The 24,379-nt window shown below is 43.4% G+C and overlaps 1 protein-coding gene across 3 annotated transcripts in view; it reads right to left on the bottom strand.

Annotated features, from left to right (window-relative positions):
• The window catches only part of pdlim5a (PDZ and LIM domain 5a), a 101,685-nt gene extending 99,422 nt beyond the window's left edge, over window positions 1–2,263 (bottom strand). For all 3 annotated transcript variants that reach the window (XM_079517057.1, XM_079517058.1, XM_079517059.1), the window contains exons 1-2: window positions 2,153–2,263; window positions 1,369–1,571 (exon numbers count right to left, since the gene is read on the bottom strand). In XM_079517057.1, coding sequence (XP_079373183.1) covers window positions 1,369–1,467 — 99 coding nt within the window. In that variant the 5' untranslated portion in view covers window positions 1,468–1,571; window positions 2,153–2,263. The remainder of the gene's footprint in view (window positions 1–1,368; window positions 1,572–2,152) is intronic.
• Window positions 2,264–24,379: the final 22,116 nt, after the last annotated feature.

The raw sequence follows: 24,379 nt of genomic DNA, 5'->3' as shown, positions 1-24,379 counted from the left end.
GGCTAAAGGATGAAGGGTGGAGGGAGGAGGGGGAAAGGGTGGAGAGTAGAGGGCTAAAGGATGAAGGGAGGAGGGAGGAGGGGGAAAGGGTGGAGAGTAGAGGGCTAAAGGATGAAGGGTGGAGGGAGGAGGGAGGAGGGGGAAAGGGTGGAGAGTAGAGGGCTAAAGGATGAAGGGTGGAGGGAGGAGGGGGAAAGGGTGGAGAGTAGAGGGCTAAAGGATGAAGGGTGGAGGGAGGAGGGAGGAGGGGGAAAGGGTGGAGAGTAGAGGGCTAAAGGATGAAGGGTGGAGGGAGGAGGGAGGAGGGGGAAGGTGTGGCAGGGATAAAGGGTAAAAGGTGAGGTAAATGGGTTATGGCAGTGGTTTTCAACCTTGTTCATGCCAAGGCCCATTATTTATTCAGCATTTGAGCCACGGACCACCATCTGATGAGATTCAGCCTCTCCGACCTAAAACTAAATAATATTTTGTTGTTGTTGGATACGATTTTGATGTGGTTAGGTACCACTGTAGAGAGAACAGGTTGATCAAAAATTAAGTAATGCAGATGTTTAACAATAATCTAACTCTTGAGAGCGTACAATGGAACCTTACGGGTCCATTTGGTTTCATTTTACACTCTCAAGAGTTAAAGATCTAATAAGTGTCCATTTGGTCACCAACTCTCCATCATTTAGCTGGGGACCAACTGGAACCCCCTCAAGGACCACTGGTGGTCCCCGAACCACTGGTTGAGAACCACTGGGTTAAGGGTATAGCAAGTAGGGTGGAGAGGGTATGGGGAAATGGGTGTTGAGGGGCTAAAGGGTGGAGGGATAAGGGGTGGAGGGGGTAAAGTGTGACAGCTGGAGGGGTTAACTTACAGGTGGAGGTGAAGGGCTAAACTGCTAAAGGGTGGGGGGATAAGGGGTGAGGAACACGGAGACAAGAAAGAAGGGAAGCACACTAGTGTTCATCTTTTTCCATCACTCAGCCAGATGGTGCTGTGGATTCCATGCCATTCCATGGCTTCCCTCTGAGGTGTGCTGTGTATGTGTGTTTGGGTGTGCAACTGTGTGTCTATGCACGTGCATGTGCACATACTTGTCGAGATTAAAGAAGTGCATATAGTGTTTACACAAACCAGGCCACATTTTTGGCAACATGAAGAGGGTGTGAGGAGAGGACGATATGGCATATGGACTATAGCGCTATCATCATGTGTCTTCGAGTGGGCCCATTCTCTCTCTCTCTGTGTGTGTGTGTGTGTGTGTGTGTGTGTGTGTGTGTGTGTGTGTGTGTGTGTGTGTGTGTCACAGTGTGTGTGTGTGTGTGTGTGTGTGTATGTGTGTGTGTGTGTGTGTGTGTGTGTGTGTGTGTGTGTCTCACCCTGGAGATGGTGAGTGGCATGTTGAAGTCCTTCCCTCCTTGCAGCCTGAAGCCCCAGGGGGCGGGGCCTAAGAGAGCGACACTGTAGTTGCTGCTCATGTTTCTCTTCAATGACGTCAATAACACTCAGCCGGAGCACACTGACGATGTCACTTCCAATGGCAGGAACGCCAATGCTTTGTAAGTCACTGATGCCTCAAGATCTGAGAAAGAATGAAGACAGTCCGACGTTAGTGTTTTTGTTTTTCTGTAACACGAATACATAAAGACGATTGAGAATGATTGAGAGATGAAGGTTCAGAGGTACAATAAAATAAAAAGTGAGGGTCGAAGAATTTTAAGAACCAAATACAAAAGATATCCAACAAGGGTCAAATTATGAAACCTCATAATTAAAGAAAAAAAATGCATCCTTGGCCTACAGGTGAAGAAATGTGGCACTCATCAGTACAAACCAATCCAAATCATTATCATCAACATGAAACTGACAGCATTCTCTTCAAGAGTTAAAGTAAAAAACTAACTTTCACAGCAACAATCAAGAGTATGTCACAGGAAAAGCACAACAGACTTTCACATCTGTACAAGCGCATGCACATCCATTTTGATTCACAACATAGTAAAAATCCTCAATTTATCAATTTGTTACTCTGAGAGTGTGCAAATGTAACATTTGTACACTTTCAGAGTTAAATGAACACTTAAGCACCAGACTCTAAGCTTTACTCAACATCAGTAGGTTTGTAGCATAGCTTCTATTAATTTAAGGAGGAAAAGGCTGTACCTCTATAAAAGTTAAATCCCCAAAGAAACAGTGGTCCTTGACAGTCAGGCAGGTAAAACAATCAGTGTAGTCCCAAGTATCCCGTGGACGGTCCCCTTCCCAGAAAACACACCATATGTATGCATGTGTGTGAGGATGGATGCCAGGCTCTTTTATACTAGCCAATGACAGAGGGGAGGGACAGGTGGAGGAGGGGAGACAGGAGGGAGGTGAGGCGATGCCTGGGTAGAAAACGTGAAAGGAGTGGAGAGGGGAGGAGAGAAAGCGAGACAGGGGAGGGGAATGGAACATGCCGGACCGGGGGGGCGGGAGAGCGCAGACGAGAGAAGAGGAGAGGATTGGGGGAAGAGAGGGAGATGATAAAAGGGAGGGGTGTGTGGGGGAGGAGAGAGCAGCACTCTGAAACAAGGAGGGGGGAGAGGGAGAGACAGAGAGAGGGACTATGAGGGATTAAGTAAAGAGTGGGAGATCACTGCACATTCAGATACGATGGCAGGGGGAGGGAGAGAATGCAGGGAGATGGGGAGAGAGAGAGAGAGAGAGAGAGAGAGAGAGAGAGAGAGAGAGAGAGAGAGATACAAGGGTGGGGGGTTTATCTTTCATACGGATATTTTGGGAACGCAGGCTCAGCGCTGCAGGCAGTTTGATGGAACCAGCCTTAACCCTAAACACAAACGTCCCCCAAAGGCATGGCTTAAAAGGTTTCACAATAGGAATGTTCCACAAACAGTGGCTAGTGGGGGGCATGTTGACAGCACCACTCTCAACTCACACAGTACATCATTGGTCAACTCACGTCACCAGTTTCTTAAAGTCTTAATCACTTTCAGCCTGATGTCCCTATTTTCAGCATGTCATTTTATAAGTGAAAATTGTCAAAAATAGCAGACGGACGTACTAGCTCAGAATGGAATGGAATGAATGAATTGAGTCCAATGGATCCTTTTGGGTCCATTGTATTTGTGTAGCATGGCAAATCCGCATGGCAAAGGCGCTTTAATAGAGATTGTGCATCACATTCACCCATTCACAAACACATTCATACATGGCAGAGGAAACCATGCAAGGCGCCAACATGCACATCAGGAGCAAGAGGACACTTTGACATGTAGAGCCCGAGATCGAACTGGGAACCTTCCGGTTCCCAACCCGGCAACTCTACCCCTGAGCCACTGAACTGGGAACCTTCCGGTTCCCAACCCGGCAACTCTACCCCTGAGCCACTGAACTGGGAACCTTCCGGTTCCCAACCCGGCAACTCTACCCCTGAGCCACTGAACTGGGAACCTTCCGGTTCCCAACCCGGCAACTCTACCCCTGAGCCACTGCCCCTATTCTGCTACTCAGGGATTAGTAATATTGTCCATATTTTCAAATGCTTTTTTATGCCACTTATGATTTGCCTTTGTACTGCATATGAAATTTGCTATACAAGTACCTTTGTCTTGCCCTAATGCTGTTACAATCACATGTACTTACAATATTTCTGATTAAATGTACTTACAAAGAACATCAACTTTTTTCTGCTCCTTCCCCTCTAGTCCATTATGTTATTTGAGCCCAGACAGGGCAATATTGACCTAGCCTTTAGCCTGTGGACTGATTTAGCAGCAGCTCAATACAACACTCTTCTCCCATCCCTTTCCCTGGTCATCACTGCAAACACACATGCACACATGCGCATAATATAATCGGAGACACATACTGTACACTTGCACAGTTACCCTGGCCAACACATAGCTGAGCACAGTGCTCACCAAGCCTGATATAGCATCCCAATGAGCCCTCAATCAAAAGAGGATTTCTCTTAATAAAACAACAAACGCAGAGGGAGGAGAACGAGTGGGACTCAGAGGGAGTTGAGACAGAGAAGGAAAAAGAGAGATGGGGGAGGTACTATAACATTTGACCTTTATGTGAAGAGTCCAACTGAACGCTCAGTGCATAATCAATCTGTCTGTGTGCGATTAGATTAGATCCATTTAACTTCCTGCACACTTAACAACAAATATGACCATGATGAATATGGAAAGTATATGGAAGGAAGCTTTAGGCTACATACAGTACATCCACATATAGATGCTCTTCATTAACCTTCTAGTGGCATTGTGTCTAATATATAGTTTCTGGACAACATCCAACTTTAACAATAGCAGAGACAGCAGTGAAAACTCCAGGAGAGTTAGGGAGGGAAAAGTCATTAACCACTTTTCTACGGCAGAGCCGACAATAGAACTATAGCTAGCTAATACAATAGATTATATAAAGGGACTGGATGTTTATCTGAAGGGAATATTTGATAGCTATATATATATCCATTTATATAGTTATAAAAATAATGAAGGCCCTTTCACACAGAATGTGACAACGGCACCACCATGCTGTGAGACCATACAGCAATGCATTATCAATGGCTTGGGGGCATGAAACAATGGTGTAAATGTACTTTAGCCAATAGAAACGAGGCGTCCAGCCAGGCATGGAAGGGAAAATAGAGCTGAGGGGGATCATAATGGAAAACTCAGACTGTATTGTGTATTATCCTTGATTGTTTTAAACAAAGCAATCAAAATAAAATAAAATAAACACAGGAAAAACTGATTTTGTGTGGGTCTGAGTAATGGATGTATTAAAAAAGTCTAAATCCATTGAATTGTTTATGTTTTAAAAGGTTTGCGTTCATTTATTGCGTTCATTTAATAGCTCTACAGATCTTTCTTAATCTATCTATCTATAAATGCACCAAATCTCTGTACGTCTGTAGGTGTGCATGGCTGTAATGCACGTAACTCGAGAACCGTTCTCCCCACCGACTTAAAATTCAGGGAGTGGTCGAGTCGAGTCGGTTGGACCCACGGTTACCATAATAAACCAGAATAAATATATTGCTCATTTTATATTCAATAAATATATATTCCATTCATGAGTTGTCCTGACTGAACTCTAGTTTTTGCCGGCTGCCGGGTGTGGCTGCGCTAATGACTTTGGGGTGGGTCTAGAGTTTGAATGGATGGGTACCAGTTTGAATGGACGGGTACCATTTTGAATGGACGGGTACTAATGACTTTGGGGTGGGTCTAGAGTTTGAATGGACGGGTATCAGTCAAAAGGGAGACATCGAAGAGGAAGGACGGGTGGGGAGGGATCAACACATGGAATGTCAGAACAGGTCAGCTCCATATATGGAGATCTAAGGGTTTGAGGTCAGATGTAGAGTTGCTGGACAGCTCCATATATGCAGATCTAGGCTAGACAGGTTTTAGCGTGACTCCGTTTTTGCAGGTTTTCATAGTAATCTCCGACCTACTGTCGCAATAAGTGTCTCATGACGTCACTGACCGATTCTTATTTTTTCTCTCCTACAGAGAACCACACCTCCTACCATCATGGCTGTGAGGTTCAGGCTCCTCAAAGAAGGTTAACTGGGGTCAAAAGGAAGTCAGGCGTTGGGAGCTGTAAGGATAACGGATGCAGGTAAGGAAGCAGAGGAGATTAGACCTGAACACAGCAGGAATGTGATCAAGAAAACACAAGAAAGGGCAGGAAATAATTAAATGGGGGAAATGCATTACATGGATTTGAAACTACAATGGTGCACTCAGTGGAGCGCAGAGTGTGCAGACCTCTGCCTGAAGGCAAGCCCCAATAATAATACTTGCACTGTGCATTTTTCAGGCAGGTGGTGAGGGTGTAGCAGTGATGGTTTTGGAGGCTTGGGAGAGCTGTGCATAATGTGCATAGCAGTGAAACCAGAGGCCGTGATGTGAAGGATCAGTCCGAGAGGGAGCATGCAGAGGATAAAGAGTAGAGTGCCAAGCACTCAGCCCTGGGGGACACTCCGGTTAACAGGAGTTGTGAATGATAAGCAGTCGTTTATGGAAATGAATTGATGTCTGCCAGAGAGGTAGATGTCTGTGTGGATGGTGAGACCGGTTTTCTTGGTGACCCTTATTTCCCCACTGTCGATCCTTGGACTTTAGCTGGTGTAATTTGTCAGAGTAAAGGGGTTAGTGAAGGAGACAGATGTGGTTTGAATGGGTGAACGTTGGTCCAGGCAGGATATGGGGTATTGTACAGTACATATTAACTAGTTTGTTGGGAGAAACAGTCTGAGTGAAGGAGGAATTCAAAATGGTGTCTGGGGAAAGATGAATTGATGGACTTCAGCTAGGAGCCGGAAAGTTATGGTGCATTTCAGCGTCACATGGAAGGTGGAGGTGGGACCGTGGGAGTGTCAATGTTGGAGGGGGAGCTGCAGGGAGGTCAGTGCTTGTCAAGTTCATTTCCTGTTCAACTCCAAAGGACTAGAGACAACTCGAGATTTCCAACACAATCCAACTTTTTATTTTCCAACTTTGTTGCTTTTGAACTGTTGGCTTAATTGTGTTGATTGGTTGATCAATCAAGTAGGTTGTAAACCTTTGAAGACAGAAAAACAAAGGTCACAACAATGCCACACAGATAATATTCTTTTTAAACAGCTTATCACTCAAGTTATTTTAACCACTTGTTTTTAAACAATAAAGTATTTTAAGCAAGCAAATTTATTTTAAACAATATGTATTTTAAACAATTCAATGTTCAATTAAATGACTTAACCTACAAGCCAATCCAATATTTTAGACAAATTATTAAAGTCAACATTTTAAATGAAACACTTCAAATTAACCATTTAAGCACTTGGCATAAAGAAAGATAAATAGCTGATCCTTGAGCTTGTAGATCAGCTCTTTTATAAATAGGCATTTTAAACCTTTAACATATGAACCATGAATTGTCCACATTTTTAGTAGTCTTTTAAATTCTTAAAGTAATGTAAATTATTTTAACAGTTTTTATTCTGTCTTATTCTTTTGTAATTTATACTTAAACACAAATGAATTAACTTCCAAACCATTGTCAAGTGTGAACACAGAAGGGTGCCCATTAACACACAATGAATGTGTTCTACAATGTGTTCCTTCAACCAACTTTGGTAGTCAAATCATGAACACATTAAAGCAGTATTTCAAATAAGTAAGTAAATAAACATTTCAACAGACCATTGGCATCTTTGTGCTGCACTCCTGAAAGAACTTGTGTCTTCTCTCTGCCTCTGATTGTTTGAATGGCCTTTTATAGTCTCCAGGTGCTCCTAATGAGCAGCGGCCATCTTTTGTGTTGCACTCTGGGAAGGGTAGTTTTTTGAGATTCCAAGCAAAGGCTCCATTACTGAGTTTTGACTCAACACCCCCCACTTGAGCTCCTGGTTTTCCCAAAACCAGCGAGGTCACACATAGATGGTGAGAGATGGTGGTGCTGGTGGAACAGACCAGGTCTAGGGTGTGGCCTTTATTGTGTGTGTGGGATGAAAATCAGATGCTGTTGTGTGTTGTCCTTGATCAGCAGGTGAAACTCTCCTGGGCAATGTCAGGATGGACCCCATATATATTTTTTTGTGTTCAACAAGTGAGAGGTTACAGATGTAGAACTGTGCAAGAATGTCTCACCCCAGTGCATTTTCCAGCAGCGGCATCTTCCGCGGCATCTTTACAATTTACAAATTACAATTTAGGCATTTAGCAGACGCTCTTAATCCAGAGCGACTGTCGAATTGTGATACATAGTTGAAATAGTGTATACAGTATGTGCATAGTGAACATACTTTGAAGTGCCACTTGAATAGATTATAGAAGGGGATCAAGTGGGGGAACTTGGAAAGCTGGATATATTTGCTCTCTCCCTCTGCATCCCTCTGTATTGTGCGTAGCCTTTTTCTTTTACACATTAATAGACCACCAAAGTCCTGACGTCACTGCCACTAGATGCCGCTATATTTCCGAGTAGGCGGAGTTGCTGCCCGTCATCACAAATGCACACAAGATGCAACGTGCAGTGGCCGGTGTCGAGTCGGTCGAACCCACGGTTGTCCAGAACCGCCCCAAAAAGTCCTCTTCCCGGGTCTGGACAGGGCCCCTGCCCAGGGTCCATATATGGAGCTGGCCTGTTCTGACATTCTGACATCTGCATAGACTCCATATTTGGGCATGCCTGACTAACTCCATATATGGGAATAAAAGGCACACAGACATAATATCTGGGTGGGGCATGCATTTACAACTTGCATCGTTCCAAGTAGGCCAGTGCCCAACGGGCACCGCTGTAGAGGCCCCACGGGCACCGCTCTAGTAGATCAAATACGAAGTGATTCTTCCCTCTTCTTTCTTCTTTAACTCTTTCAACGCCAGGGGGCAGTAGATGCTTTGGTAGCAGATGCCAGCCGAATTTGTAACATGAGCAAAGAAGAGGATCGAGGCCTTGTTGGTTTGGCTGAAAGTGAAACTACTCAAGCCCCCGGCTCTGCGGAGGCCCAACAAGGCATACAAGCGATGCGATCAGTGTTTTGATTAGCGGGAGGTTGAATTAATGTTATATTAGGCGCCGATCAGGCCTATTTCATCTCATTATGAGCCATAATGTCAATAAAGACGCCATGCATGCGTGCACGCACATACACCCAGGGATTTTGGCTGGTTCTTACGTGGACGCTAGCGATTGCTAGCAACAAAGCAAAAAAAACTCAATTAATCAAATCTCGTTCTCACAGCATGGATACCTGGACAAAGGTAGATTAATCTCATTATCTCGAAATATACGAACACGAGGAATAGCGCCCTCTAGCTATATTGACGCCAGACTTCGGTGCTCTATATAACATTTGGAAAGGAGCCAGCTAAGGTGGTTCGGGCATCTGGTTAGGACTCCCGAGCGTCTCCCTAGGGAGGTCCTCGATGCACGTCCCGCTGGAAGCAGACCCCCGGGCAGACCAAGGATTAGTTGGAGGGTTTATATCTACAAAATCTTCCAGGAACGCCTCGGGATCCCCCTGAATTAAGTTACTAATGTTGCTGTGGAGAGGGAAGTCTGGAGATCTCTGGTGGAGGCGTGGAGCTGTTGCCCCCTCGACCCGACAGTTAAGCCGTTGAAGATGGATGGATGGATGGATGGACATTAACAATAATGCATGTCTTTGCTGTCGCCTCACAGCTAGAAGGTCCTGGGTTCAATTCCCACTGGGGACGCTGTGGGCACTGGGGGCGTGTTCCCTCCTCCGCATCATCAGTGCCCATACCCGAGGCGGGGTTGGCGAAAGGGCCTTTCTGTGTGGAGTTTGCATGTTCTCCCCGTGTCCCCTAGGGTAGGTAACCTCACAAAAACATGCCGTAATCCTGGTCTCTAAACTACCTCCCCCTGACTAGCCGGGGCGCCTGATGGAGGGGAAAGGAACTGGTCGGAATACCGTGTTCCTTCCACGCGCTACGTCCGGCCGGGGAAACTCCCCTGTCAGGTGAAAAGAAGCAGCCTGGACTCCTCATGCATAGAAGGAAGCATGAGGTCAGTCCGCTGCCCCCCCAGGTTGGCAGAGGAAGTGTAGTGCCCAGGATTACATTAGATAATTGACACTGGGTGAAAAAATGGGTTACAAAATTGTGGGATAAAACATTCAGTTAACTTTCAGTTAAGGGTTGAGAGTGAGACCCAAAGTTCCATGGACCTACAGTACAGTGGGTTGGGTTGCAGTATAGTAGTGATTTATTTGAATAATTATACAGTACAGACATTAAATTGTCAGTATGATTACAGTCAAGCATTGGAACAGAAGGAACAAAGGAGATGAAGACAACAGAATGGGGTAATCATGTTAAATAATAACAATGGAGAGTGAGACACCATGCCAGTCAAACCCCCTTTGTTCTGTCCAAGGGTCTTTTCCACTCCCCATATGCTCACGTCTCTACATGCTTGATGACCGGGGTTTAACAGCCCCAGCCCCCCACCCAAACATAATATACGTGCACACACACACACACACACACACACACACACACACACACACACACCCACACACACACACACACACACACACACACACACACACACACACACACACACACACACACACACACCAGCCCCACCCCCTAATCGTGTGATAATCTCGCTCTCTAAATGACATTTAATGCATCACCCACGTGAACAAAAGAGGACATCCCAACCCCCTATTCATCCATCCAGCACACGCGCACGCACAAGCGTGCACACACACACACACACACGCACACACGCACACACACACACACACACACACACACACACACACACACACACACACACACACACACACACACACACACACACACACACACACACACACACACACACAGTATGTGTTCTCTATACACTTGGGGCAACAATAAATGGGCCACACACATGCACGCATAAGATCTGTTATATTTATATCTGTGATTGAATGAATGGTCAAGATGGGAAAGAGTAATTTGCTTTATGTCAAAAGCAAATTATAGCCTTGCTGGGGGAAAAAACAGTCCGACCTGAAAATGTGTTATTAGTTGAGCTGCAAAGCGATTATAAAGTATTGTAATTAGGCAGGCTATGTGCAGTATAGCAGTGTAGTATCTATGGCTGCAATATAATGTATCAAATCTCAAAAGGACAACAAATCAAGGTCATGGCCAAGACGGTCAGTTACAGTTATTGATTAACCCATTGACGTTCTTCTGATCTATTCATTGAAGAAAGATGAGATTGATTGTAGTTGAAAGATTGTCTCATCCAATTTCACTTCCCTGTGTTAAGTTAGAAGGCATAATAACGTATGTGCAAATGCTTGGACTTTGGCATTTCCTTGTTTAACATACCGGTACATAAAGATACACAGTAAAATCAGCGTCTGAGAGTAAATGCACCCCGGGTCCATTTGGTTATTATTGTACAGTCGCAGTGTTAGAAAAGATGCAAATGAGTGAACGCTACCTGCATGACTATTAAAGGTATTAAGGTGCTTCTGCAATCATACTGTACCTTCAACACATTCAAAGCACCAACTATATGGCATAAAAACCAGATCATCCCAACTAAGAAAGGAGACCTCTCATTAGCCAATAATTATAGAGGAATCTCCTTAATGCCAATTGCTGCAAAACTCTTCAACAAACTCATCCTTGATCGTCTTATGCTCTTTGTTGAGCCTCTACTCTGAAACAATCAAAACGTATTTAGACGTGGTAGATCCACTTTGAGTCAAATCCTATGCTTACGTAGGATTATTGAGGAATCACAGCTATGTAACCTCGATCTCGCACTAGTCTTTGTTGATTTCTCAAAGGCTTTTGATTCAGTGGACAGAGTCAAAATTTTTGAAATATGGTACCCCCGACAAAATTATCAATGCCATAAAAGTTCTATACACAAATACCTCAGCGACCATCCTCCTGACGGAGAAACACCATCATTCCCCATCCTTGCTGGCATACTCCAAGGTGACACACTTGCCCCGTTTCTATTTATTATTGTTATTATTATTATTGACTTATCAGTCAATTGCAGCCGTCTGTAGGTGCCCTTTGAGAGCGGTTTTGAAGGGTCAAGGGATTCACATGTCTTAATGACTGTTGATAGGGTGGAATGAATTTAGTCCCTTGTTTGTGCCGAATCTGGGTTGTATCTTGGTGGAGTAGCGGATTTTGTGGACCAGACCCATTGCAAGATGCTGTACTCAGTACTCTGTACAGCAATGGCTGGCAATGGATGGCAATGATGAAGAACTGGGAAGTCTGGCGTGGCATTGTGAATTCCATGATCTCAACCGTGGTCGAAAAATTATGATGATTATGGAGCTGCTGAATAAGCATGCGTTCTCTGCAAAACTTCCCGACATAAATAAAGGTTTAAAGTTCTTTAAACCTTTAACCTTTAATATCATTTTCTGGTAACAAAGCAGGATGCTTTAACATGAACAAAGATAGATGAAATGAAACCACAGTGCTCAGCTGAACCATTTGCTTAATGGGAAATAGAAAGTGGGATATTGTAGGTAGTTATGTCTTCCTTGCTTAGATTGTTTGCATGGTTTGTATCAGAGAACTTTTATAAACAACTCAAAAGATATGCTGAGCAGACACACAAACAAGAACATAACAGAGGCAGGCTCACGCACAATGGCAAACAAATGCATGTACACCCCAGTGCCCACACACAAGAACTCTTGCATCCTGACACACAGGTTCAGCATAATAGTATGCATACACGCACACATGCGCACACACACGTGCACGCACACACACACACACACACACACACACACACACACACACACACACACACACACACACACACACACACACACACACACACACACACACACACACACACACACACACACACACACACACACACACACACACACACACACACACACACACACACACACTTCATCCGATCAGTCTGACCCCTCCATACTGACATAAACCCGGCTAATCCTATTCATCCATTGCCTGCAAATACTTTACATTACTCTATGAAAGGTCAATCCTTACTTCATGCAGTAAAACTGCCAATACATTGCTTCCTGTTCAGAGAGGTAAATCCGCCTGTTAATCCACGGCTGGTAGCATTTCTTTGTCAATTTTTCCTCAGCCCTCTAAACATCACCTTGATAAAATGTGTGTAGACAAACTTAAACCTTACACATTACTATATTGACACAGGCTGTGGAAATACTGACAGTGTCTCTGGGGACACGACAGGAGGTGAGGCTCCTAGCAAATCCCTGAGCCCAGCTGGGTCTACTGTAGCTCCTATCTGAGCTCAGTCCTGTTTATAACTGCTCTTTGTCACACTGGAAACTATTTGGGCCATTAGCACGCAGACAGAGATAGACAGACAGACAGAGTCACTGATAGGCTGATAGGCCAGGCCTTAATGAAAGGGGATTGTCCATTTTAAGGATGATAAACTGAGTGAAATCTGGCTGCAGCTGCCCATCCCACACAAACTACAAAGATACCACTCACGCACACATGTATGCACGAACACACACAATACTGTATATAAAACAGATAGCTCCTTGCTTAATGTTTGGGTCGGTCTGGGTCAACTGAAGGGAGGCTGCACAACGCGTGATGTTCAAATAATCAAGAACCACTATCCCAGCGTTGATAAAGCCCTATACTGTATATATATATATATATATATATTAGAGATGTCCCAATATAGAACATTCAGATTGGACCCATGACAAGTAACAAATGAGTGTTTTTATGCGACAGATTGATGGATAGTACTTGGAAAACAGATATGGCTCATTCCAAGTCAGTCTTGGCATAGCTCTGGTCCATAGCTCTAATGCGTTTCATTTAGAGCTATGCCGCTCGCATGAATGCAGACCAGCCTCTCCTCTTTAGCGTAAATAAAAAGAACGTTTTTGCTACTCACCAAAACAAAGGCGGGTTGTGTCATTAGAAAGCCTACTTTCCTTAGTGGACGCACTCTGAGCCCCCCACCACACGTATAAACTGTACTTTTTGGCCAAAAGGGGATTTTGTTTCCACCGGGAAAAAAATACTTTTAGTTACTCCACTGCGCCTTCAATTTACAATTTACAATTTAGGCATTTAGCATATTTAGGCATCTACCGATATTGCCCAGAGAATTGCCTCATAGAGAATATCTTTCCTCTGGTGAAAAAAAATCCCTTTCTGGCCAAAAAGTACAGTTTATACGTGTGGTGGGGGGCTCAGAGTGCGTCCACTAAGGAAAGTAGGCTTTGTAATGACACAACCCGCCTTTGTTTTGGTGAGTAGCAAAAACGTTCTTTTTATTTACACTAAAGAGGAGAGGCTGGTCTGCATTCATGCGAGCGGCGGAAGTTGAGAGTAACATAGCTCTAAATGCAACGCATTAGAGCTATGGATCAGAGTCTTGGCATAGCATCAAAACGTGGGCTTTAAATAATTATGCATGTGTATTGTGTACTGCATTTACCCAATTTCCTAGCAGCTGGCCATCAAACTGCTGTTTTGAATATATGACCCACAATGCACAAAAATAAACACAGTCAAAACAATGAACACACAATCGAACCACTGAGTGGACTTGAGTATCTTTATACAAAGCTACGCTTCCTTCCCCTCTGGTAAAAGACAGCTGTACTGTGTTGACTACACAATAAGAGATCTAAACAGAGAGAGCAAGAATGAGAGAGAGGTAGACAGAGAAGATATAGGGCTGCAACAGATAAACAGGGGAGAGTCATTAAAAAGTGAAGGACTGACATGCAAGTAGAACGGTAAGAGAGGATGAAGAGAAAGAGGTGAACCTCTGTGAATAGCTGGATGTGTTTGGTCACTTGTTTGCACTCACTTGCACGTGTGTGTGTGTGTGTGTGTGTGTGTGTGTGTGTGTGTGTGTGTGTGTGTGTGTGTGTGTGTGTGTGTGTGTGTGTGTGTGTCATAGTCATAGCACATCATAGTAGCCTACATATGTATAGCATAGTATAGTATATATGTATAGTTAATATGTATAGTGTCATTATATAGATATGTTCTAGTTACGTTCTTAGCTTACGCATGTTTCTTGATAAATGCATTTTATATATGTGATGTATTCCCATACTTTTGTTCCTGCCTAATGTAAATCGCTCTGGATTAAGAGCGTCTGCTAAATGCCTAAATTGTAAATTGTGTGTGCATCAGCTAACACAGGAAATAATAGTTGTCTGAACCTTCCCTAAATTAAAACACCTGGGACAATGCGACTCGTCTCCCTCCTGCCCCCCAAACTGTGGAACAAACTCCCCCTATTGCAGTCATAACTGCAGACTCACTCCCAATTTTCACCGTAATTATTAGAACACTGACACTCAACTCTTCAGACTGCACCTCAACCCTGAGCACTCACTCGCCATGATGTACCCTTCCTGACAACATCTTCCTGATAATAGCGATGCTAGGTTTTTGGATTACCTGATCCCAGTTTCTTGAGGCACAACACTGAATCGCTGCATCCTGTGTATGTGACTGATTACCTTGCTCTGGATAAGAGTGTCTGCTAAATTGTAATGTGTGCACATGCACATGCATGCATTGCATTCACTGCCATATGTTAGAGACCAGGAACAGTTGTATAGCATAAGTCTCAAGGGGAGATCAAAGCATCTGCCCCATTCACTAGGCCTACTGAGCATGACCAACCATCAATACAGCGCCCACGCACGCGAGCGTGTGTTCCCGCGTGTGCACACACACACACACACACACACACACACACACACACACACACACACACACCCCACACACACACACACACACACACACACACACACACACACACACACACACACACACACACACACACACACACACAACACTAGGTAATTTTATTTTTGCCTTAATTATTTTTCTTGCTGTCTTTTTATATCAATTATCTTTTTACTAAACAAAGTGCAGCCATAAATCCTTTGAAACCAACCCAGAGCATGCATTATCTCCATCTATATCTACCACTATCCCTGTACTATCCATAGAGTATATGGTACTATCCCCACTTACATCTCTCGTTTTTATCTTTGATACAGAGAGAAGCACTTTTTTGTTATTGTGCTATATACAAATACAGTTATTACAAATCTTTAGGCTATTATTTGTATTGACATTTATTTTAAGTCAGTAGGCTGCTACAGCTAGTACATCGCTCTCTCTCTCTCTCACACACACACACACACACACACACACACACACACACACAATGGCAAATCCAGGTATGTCTATATAATGTAAGACCGAGACGTCAATAAGGCTTTCAATAATCGAGGACACATCATGTGGCAGCGGTGGCCGAACGGATAGCGGCGCGGTCTAGATACCGGGAGGTTCCCAGTTCGAACCAGCCGTCCGACACGTTAAAATTACCACCGCTGAAATGCCCTTGAACAAGGCATCAACCACTACGATGAAATGTGTTCTATGAGCAGGGCCTGGCTGGAAACAAGTTCTTGAGCTTAGCCCAGATACCCTGGGTAAATATAGATTTCATTTCATCAAAAGTCTTCTTCGCTGTAAACTACATGAAAGACGCGCACGAAATTTGCTGGAGATAGTAGTACCGTTATGGGATAGCGCAGTCCGGTTGTCTTCCGTTCCTTTAGCTGGATGGAGGTGTTGTAGAAACGATGTTCTCTTCTCGACTCGTCGGTGTCCCAAACCAGTCAGAGCCGTTATTTGACATCCACCTCCTCCTCCAGCCTTTGGATTCACCCGAGAGGCAGGAGGCTGAGGCGAAGGGGGCGAGGCGAGGTCCCCAACATGTTGTGAAAGCGGCAGGGTCAGTGTGTGTGTGTGTGTGTGTGTGTGTCGCTTACAACATATGGCGCGGCGGAATTCAATTTAAATCAGTTCACTTGAATCGAAATTATACGGTTTGTTATTGTTATGCATGTATAGGCTGCGCCATGGCAGTTTATAACAAACGAGGAGGTTATGGACTGAAATTGGAGATAGCCTACTATTGTTAAATAGTTAGTTTGTCTTACGTTCGCTTTGTCAGGCATGCATGTGCAAGCATGACGCAATTATCCAGCCACACTTGAATCTCCGCATGTGCCTTGATTGCAAATCTGCAAATGATACGGGATAGGTCTACTTCAGTCTATAAACGTGTCCTTGTTTCCTTGATTTAAATCTGGGACCGTGCACGTCACCTTAAACATTGAACATACTTGCGCGCGCACACACACACGCACGCACGCACGCACACACACACACACACACACACACACACACACACACACACACACACACACACACACACACTTAGGTAATTATAGCCTACTGTAAAGTTGGTTAACTGATTCACTATTAGTGTCCTGTGTTGAATAGGGACACAGAGTGAAAATTGAATAATAGATAGATTTGTGTTGTTAGAAAGAAAAGGTGAATGAATGAAAGCTGACCAGTGAGCTGTGGCGTTCCACAAGGAAGCATACTAGGGTCTCTACTGTTCCTAATATATGTAAACGACATGACTTCAGCTTGTGACTGCAACTTGTTCCTGTTCGCAGATGACTCAGCACTGCTGGTCTCGGACAGGGACAAACTGCAGGTTGAAAATGCCCTCAGCTCTGAACTCGGTAGAATCTGCACCTGGCTCGCTGATAACAAACTATCTTTACACCTGGGAAAAACTGAATCCATTCTCTTTGGCTCTATTAGTAATCTCAGCAAGGCAAATGGCTTCTTGGTTAGAGTGGGTGACAATGTTATCACACGTAAAGATGAAATTACCTACCTAGGTTCCATCCTGGAGGCTAATCTTTCCGGTGATAAAATGGCCACCAACGTAATCAAAAAAGTCAACCATAGAACAAGATTCCTCTACAGGATCTCCTCACTGGTCAACAAAAACACCTTGAAGACCTTAACAGGAGCCCTTGTACAGGGTTTCTTTGACTATGCATGCACCTCCTGGTACCACAGCACCTCAAAGGCCCTTAAAACCAGGCTCCAGACTTCCCAAAACAAACTGGTCAGGCTCCTACTTGATCTAGCCCCCCGAACCCACCTCACCCCTGCCCACTTCGCAGGCTGGAATGGCTTAGGGTCGACGACAGAGTACAGCATCTTGCAATGGGTCTGGTCCACAAGATTCGATACACCACCAAGATACCCATGTACCTGTCTAGATACTTCCTTAATGTTAACGAAGTCCACACCCACAACACCAGAGGGAGTGCAACGAACCATGTACAACCCAGATTCGGCACAAACAAGGGACTAAATTATTTTCGCTCCTATGCCACCAAAATGTGGAACGCCCTACCAACTGTCATTAAGACATGCGAATCCCTTGACTCCTTCAAAACCGCTCTCAAAGGGCACCTACGGATGGCTGCAATTCGAAACTGGCCCCCGTAAAATCTGAATCCCCCCCCCCCGCCCCCCCCTTTTCTCCCCTCACTGTATATATTTCTTTTCCCTTTTTACCTCCTTTATGATGAATTCCTGTTCTGTCTATAGAAGTGTCTATTTGTACGTCTCTAAATGTTTTGATGATTTGAACATGGTGGACCCTATTGGAAACAAGTGTAATGCTTAATTGGGTCGTCCACTCACAGTTAACAGCCTTTGTATTGAGTTTGTGCTTGAAATGTACTGTAATTCTGCAAACTGTTAATAAATTCTTCAATCAATCAATCAAACTAAAAGGGTACTACGTCTCTCTCTAGTGGCCACAGTGAGTAATTACATTTGAACTTAGGCTACATGATGGTTTAAGTCTACAAAACATCAGAAGCTATGGGATGATTTTTGTGATGGTGGTGTCACAATTATATAGCTTTAAGATTTACATATTTAATTAGCTCTGTTCCTACCAGAGCTAATATTTAATATTTATTCTGACTACTGTGTAACTTGAACTCAAGACTACACCGAATCTCTTCTCCAGAAATAGCCAATATACACGCTTGCAAAGTGTCCTAAATCTGCTATTGTATATAGGCCTATGCTATTGAGATTGTAGATCTGCTATATGTAGTGAAAATGACAGATCTACAAACTCACAATGGGGGCCGCATATATGGACTCCGTAGCTGAGTGACGTAGATGTTTAATAAAAAAGAATCGATCAATAAAAGAATAAGATGCCTAGAGGTAAAAAGCTTCAAGTAAAAAAAAGAAAATAGCTGATCTACAAGTAGGGGAGGTGGTGGCTCAGGGGTAGAGTGACCAGATGGTAACCACAAGGTTGCCAGTTCGAACCCAGGCTCCCCCAGAGTTAGTGTCGACGTGTCCTTGAGCAAGACACTGAACCCCTAATTGCACCCAATGTGCACATTGCATGGTTTCCTCTGTGGTATCGGTGTATGAATGGGTGAATCTATGTAAAGCGCCTTGGATAAAGGTGCTATTATCTACTCATAACTCGTAACTTTTAGCATTGTATTGCTTTTAATTTCTTCTCTTACTTCTTTACCTTTTCTAATAAAGTTGTGATGTTGCAGTGTTGTTGAGCAGCCTGCACCGCTCAGTTCACACGGGTGTGATTTTTCGTATTGCTTGGTCCCGGCAGCTATATTTATTATTAATATTATGTGTGTAATATTATGTGTGTAAATTAACTTTGATTTTACAATACAAATTGGTGTCTCGGAAATAGAAATGCCATTAAATGGGGGTCCGTAGCCTAATAATGCTGGGGGTCCTTGAAATTAAAATGGTTGAAAATCACTGCAATTAGTGTCAATGTGGGGGTCCTTGACATGAAAAAGTTTGGGAACCATTGTTAGGTCTAGTTACAGTCAGTGTATTTCATAGTGTGGGCATGCAAGTTTAGCTCGCACTTGCAGGTTCATCACTTTCAGCTTCCTTGAGTGTACATGTCATCATGTCATGCAGAATTGAGCTACATAATCCCTGTTACCATCCAGCAACAGATGGTGTCACATCAATACCTCTTATTCGACTAATCCCCTCATGTCTGGATGTCACACCATCCACAACAACTGTCCAGCAGCTGTCTGCCTGATGCAGTGATCAGTTTAGTTTAGTTTAGTTTAGTTTAGTTTAGTTTAGTTTAGTTTAGTTTAGGTTTACTTGAGCATTTGTATTTTTGGATACAAATGCTTTCACTCCAAATAACATATCTAAAAGCTCACAACATTGTGTGCTTGCAGATCTTTGTTGTTCCACTATAATATCAGGATTTTTTTTTGAAATGTCAAAATAAAATAAAATAAAAATAAAATTTAAATAAATAAACTAAATAAAGCAATAAATTGATATATAAACAAAATGTACTTCATTCGTTTTACTTTGTAATACTTCAGTATTAAAGTATCTATTTATATTTTCTCATAAAGTTTAGCCAACTAAGTTTAGCCTGGGCGGTGGTGGCTCAGGGGTAGAGTGGCCGGATGGCAACCGCAAGGTTGCCAGCTTGAACCCGGGCTCCCCCAGTGTAATATTCTGGGACTCTAAATAACCACACTTGGGGAGCATTCAACACAGGTCTTAAAAAATGCACCTGGTTCCTTAACAAAAAAAAATGTCCTTCATACGACCAGTGTACAGGATTTAAACAAGTACTTCACACAGAGACGTTCAAAAACATCCTCGTCGCCACTGTAATATTCTGGGACTCTAAATAACCACACTTGGGGAGCATTCAACACAGGTCTTTACTTGGTGACTCTCAATGCAGAACTGAACACACACAGCACACACAGGCTTCGTACACACACAAAGAACAACTGTGCTGTGCTCTGCCTGTGTTTCATGGCCGCCCCAATGCTTTTCCAATGGAAGTCACGTGGTTTGACCAAACACTTGTGTTTGATTGCCCCCCCTCCCCCCATCACACACAACTGTTTGGTCAAACCACATGACTTCCATTGGAAAAGCATTGAGGCGGCCATGAAACACGGACAGCACAGAGCATGTTCGTCTGATATGTGTGTACGAAGCCTCAGAGGCTACAAACAGGCTGCAGGGGATCTTGCTAATCAGCACAGGTGGAAATAATGTTCTCAATCAGTGGCATGCTCTTTCACCTAGAAGACACTCTATTACACCCAGAGTTAGTGGTGAAGTGTCCTTGAGCAAGACACTGTACCCCTAATTGCTCCTGATGTGCTGGTTGGTGCCTTGCATGGTTTCCATCGTCATCAGTGTATGAAGTGTGTGTGAATTAAATGGGTGAATGTAATGCACAATCTATGTAAAGCACCTTGGATAAAGGCGCTATATCAATGCACCATTTACTCAGTTGTACACCTTGCAGTGTGACATGGAATTGGACTGTGTACTATTACTCAGTTTTAACTCCTTGCAGTATGACATGGAATTGGACGGTTCAGTTATTTTTCAGCTATTTTCAGCAAAAGCTTTCCCCACAATAACAGGAAACAGAGAAGATACTAGAGCCCTGTGGGAGGGAATGGCCAGCTGATATTTATTTGTTTAACAGTGCACTCGTGGCCAATATTAATTGCTGCTTGCATATACAGTATATAATAGTTGCAGATGTCTGAGATCTACACTAGAACATGAGCAAACACATTACATTAGTGCATGTGTAACTTTGTTCCACAGGATGGCGATCTAACACGAGCACCACTATTAGCATGTGAAATATAGTCCTATACATTATCTCCCTTTATCTATCTATTTATTTGCCCAAAGTACAGTACATTAACCTTCCTCCCAACCCATCCTGGTGCAGGTAACCAGTTGGCCAGCTACAACCTGTCCCCATTTCAGTCACTGAGGAATACTGGAAACTTCACCATGTCATTCAATTAAAGTCTTGAGTCCATTTCAGCTATTCAGGGATGTCCACAGATAAGGGTCATCAGCATACATTGACCCCAGCAGGTCAAAACACACGCCTCTGTGGTCTAGCAGAAAGTCCATCTGACCCAGCAGGTCAAGACACATCAGTTCTACAAGGTGCAACCAAATGTACCAGTCGTCAGTGGTCTCATGACCACCCAGCACTTCCAGCCACACCGAGCCAAAAATGTCCAGAGATTCTGGCCAATCCTCTAGAAGATCATCCATTTGCTCCATTTGGCTTAGTGTGTAGACACTCCGGTACAATGAAGACAAGCATTCCATCCTCTCGCTGTGTCTGCTTTATTTCTACCCCTCTAAACAGCCTACTATCATTCTACAGTAGGCCTACAGTAGTAGTAGTAGTAGCAGTAGCAGTAGTAGTAAAGCTTAATGTTGCGTCGAGTGCATCCAGTCTGACCGTATAGTCGGTTCAGAATCGGCTTAGTGAGGCCATCTGTCAGCTTACAGGACTCCCCCCCCCCCCCTTTCTGTCTTTTCCACAGGTGCAGCCAAGCAGGTTATCCACCTGTAAGCAACGTTGGGCATGCTATAGCTTACTACACTAAAATGTGTAGTAAGTTACTTATTTCTAATACTATAGTTGTCTCCACCAGGCCGAAGGCATGGGGAGAGAGTATGTTTTGCACTCCATCCGTCCGTCCGTGTGTCCGTCCGTCCGTCCGTCTGTCTGTCCGTCCCTGTGTCCATCTGTCCGTCCGTCTGTGAACAGCTAATCTCCGGCACCGTTAACCTGGTCGATGCCAAATTTTGCACACCCACTCCCAAAATGTCCAGAACGGCCTATTATAGCGCCACCAGGAGGCCGACTTTGGAAAAACATTTTCTTTATATTACTCCTCCAGATTCTGTCCAAAAATCCCGCAAATCGTTACACACTATCTCTATAGTCATGTGCTCAAGATGGATCTGTCCGATATTTCATATTCCATCCTAATTGGCTAACATTGGCTTTCAAAGTTTGCAGGATTGGCCCTTTTGAAACAAAAAGCCTCAAATCATGAACGCAGCGTGCAATTTACGTGAAATCTTTCACAGACTTTCCTACTAGGCTGAGGAATATATCTCACCCATTTCACATTGGCCTGTTATAGCGCCACCAACAGGTGGATTTTTGCAAAACACATTTTTGGAACAAAATGCCTCAAACCATCCAATTGCCATCAATGGTGTAAGAACAAATGGCACCCTTTTAACATTGGCCTATTATAGCACCACCAGGAGGCCACAACCTGACCTGGCCTGGTGGAGACCTGTGCCCCGAGGGGCACTTTTTCTAGTTTACCTATAACTTTGTAGCCTATAACTGTTTAGCCAGCTCCTTTTAGAACTGAATCCACTACTGGAACAATAATTAACCTCAAAGAGAAGTTACCAAACTACCCACATTGCAGCCACTCTGATGGGATACAGAGTATATATGTGTATATATATTTTTTTAATATACTAAAATCAACATTTTGTTTTTAATGCTGAGATGAGATGTGGCCTATATAATCACCCCCCCCCCCCCCCCCCCCCCCCCCAAAAAAACGGCTAAGAGTGTTTCAGCACCATAGACAGCACCTTTATTTCACTCAGACAAAGGCAGAAGAGATCGCATAGGCATATTTTCCAATCCAAAATCCAGTCATCTACTTTAAATGCCGTCAATAATAATAATAATAATACAATAACTTACAACAATCAGTGAAGGAAAGCAAAGATTTCCAACAAACCTAATTACATCACATGCACACCAATAGTACTCAAATCTATTAAGTTTATCACTCACAACTTCTTCTCTTTAGTTTTGGAGCTGAGAAATCCACAATAAAGTAACTGAATTCTATTTCCCTTAACAAATAGTCACTGACCGTGAGTCAGATGACCTGTCTGTTTGTCCCATGGTTGACTTCATTCATGACAGAGAATGAACTCTCCCCAGACATGTTGCTCATTGGCAACGCTACGTAGTCAAATGTCACGCTTCCAAAAAAGTGTTTGATTAAAAATGTTCCTTAACATTCCCTTGAAGATAGTTTTTTGTTAATTTTTTTTTAAATGGACCACTTCCTTGGCAATGTCATCTTGTCTTTTATTAATTTCTTTATTTTACAGATTTGTTTTGGCTTTTTCTGCCGTTATTGATAGTTTACAGTAGATAGACAGGAAATGGGGAGAGAGAGACGGGGAGTGACACACGCAAGGTGGTCGGGATCAGGACTCGAACATGCTGAGTCTAGGTGCCCGGACCACTAGGCCAGCGGTCCAGGCATCCTGTAAGTCTTTTGAGTAGGATCTGGTCAATTACCTGATATGCCTGATATATCCTGTCTTCTGCTACAAGTCTGTCGACAATATACATCTGTGAGTGATGTATATAAGCCCACAGCAGCTGAGAGGTCTGCTCAAGTGTTACTTCTTGTACAGTAGATGCATACTTGTGTGCATGCCATGCGTGTGTGTGTCCACCAGAGGGTACTGAATATCTGAACAGTGTCCAATCTTCCACACTTCATCATACAATTAATTTTAGATTTCAATGTCAATTCAGGTCCTCTCAGCTCCTTTTGTGTGTGGTGGCTATACATTGCCTCACAACTTTAATGGTATGTCTTTTTAATGTATGCAAGGATTTTCCTAAGATTCTCATCATCCATGCATGTCATAATCTCAAAACCTTCTCCCAACACTGAGAGGATGAAAAAGTTGTCTATAGTTAACTGAATAAAAAAAGGGGAAATAAATAAATAAATACATTTGGGGACAAAACTACCTATTTTCAGATTCCCTATAGTTCAAGAAAGGAAGAAATGTATGTTTAACTGGAATCCTAGAACAAGGTTAAAAAACACTGAGCATGCTTGAAGGTTTATGAATATAAACATGAAATATAATTGGAAATCAATAAATAACATTCATCTGTGAGTAAAAATGACAGCAAATGAACAATACAAATAGGAGAACATTTTCATCCAGTATATGCTATGCACTATAGGGTGGAGAATGTAGCGGCTTATCATTGATTAAGATGTATTAACCAGAGTGGTTATATTTCTAC

This window comes from Electrona antarctica (assembly GCF_951216825.1).
Source record: "Electrona antarctica genome assembly, chromosome: 12".
NCBI lineage: Eukaryota > Metazoa > Chordata > Actinopteri > Myctophiformes > Myctophidae > Electrona > Electrona antarctica.
This window is presented reverse-complemented; position numbering and strand designations above follow the sequence as displayed.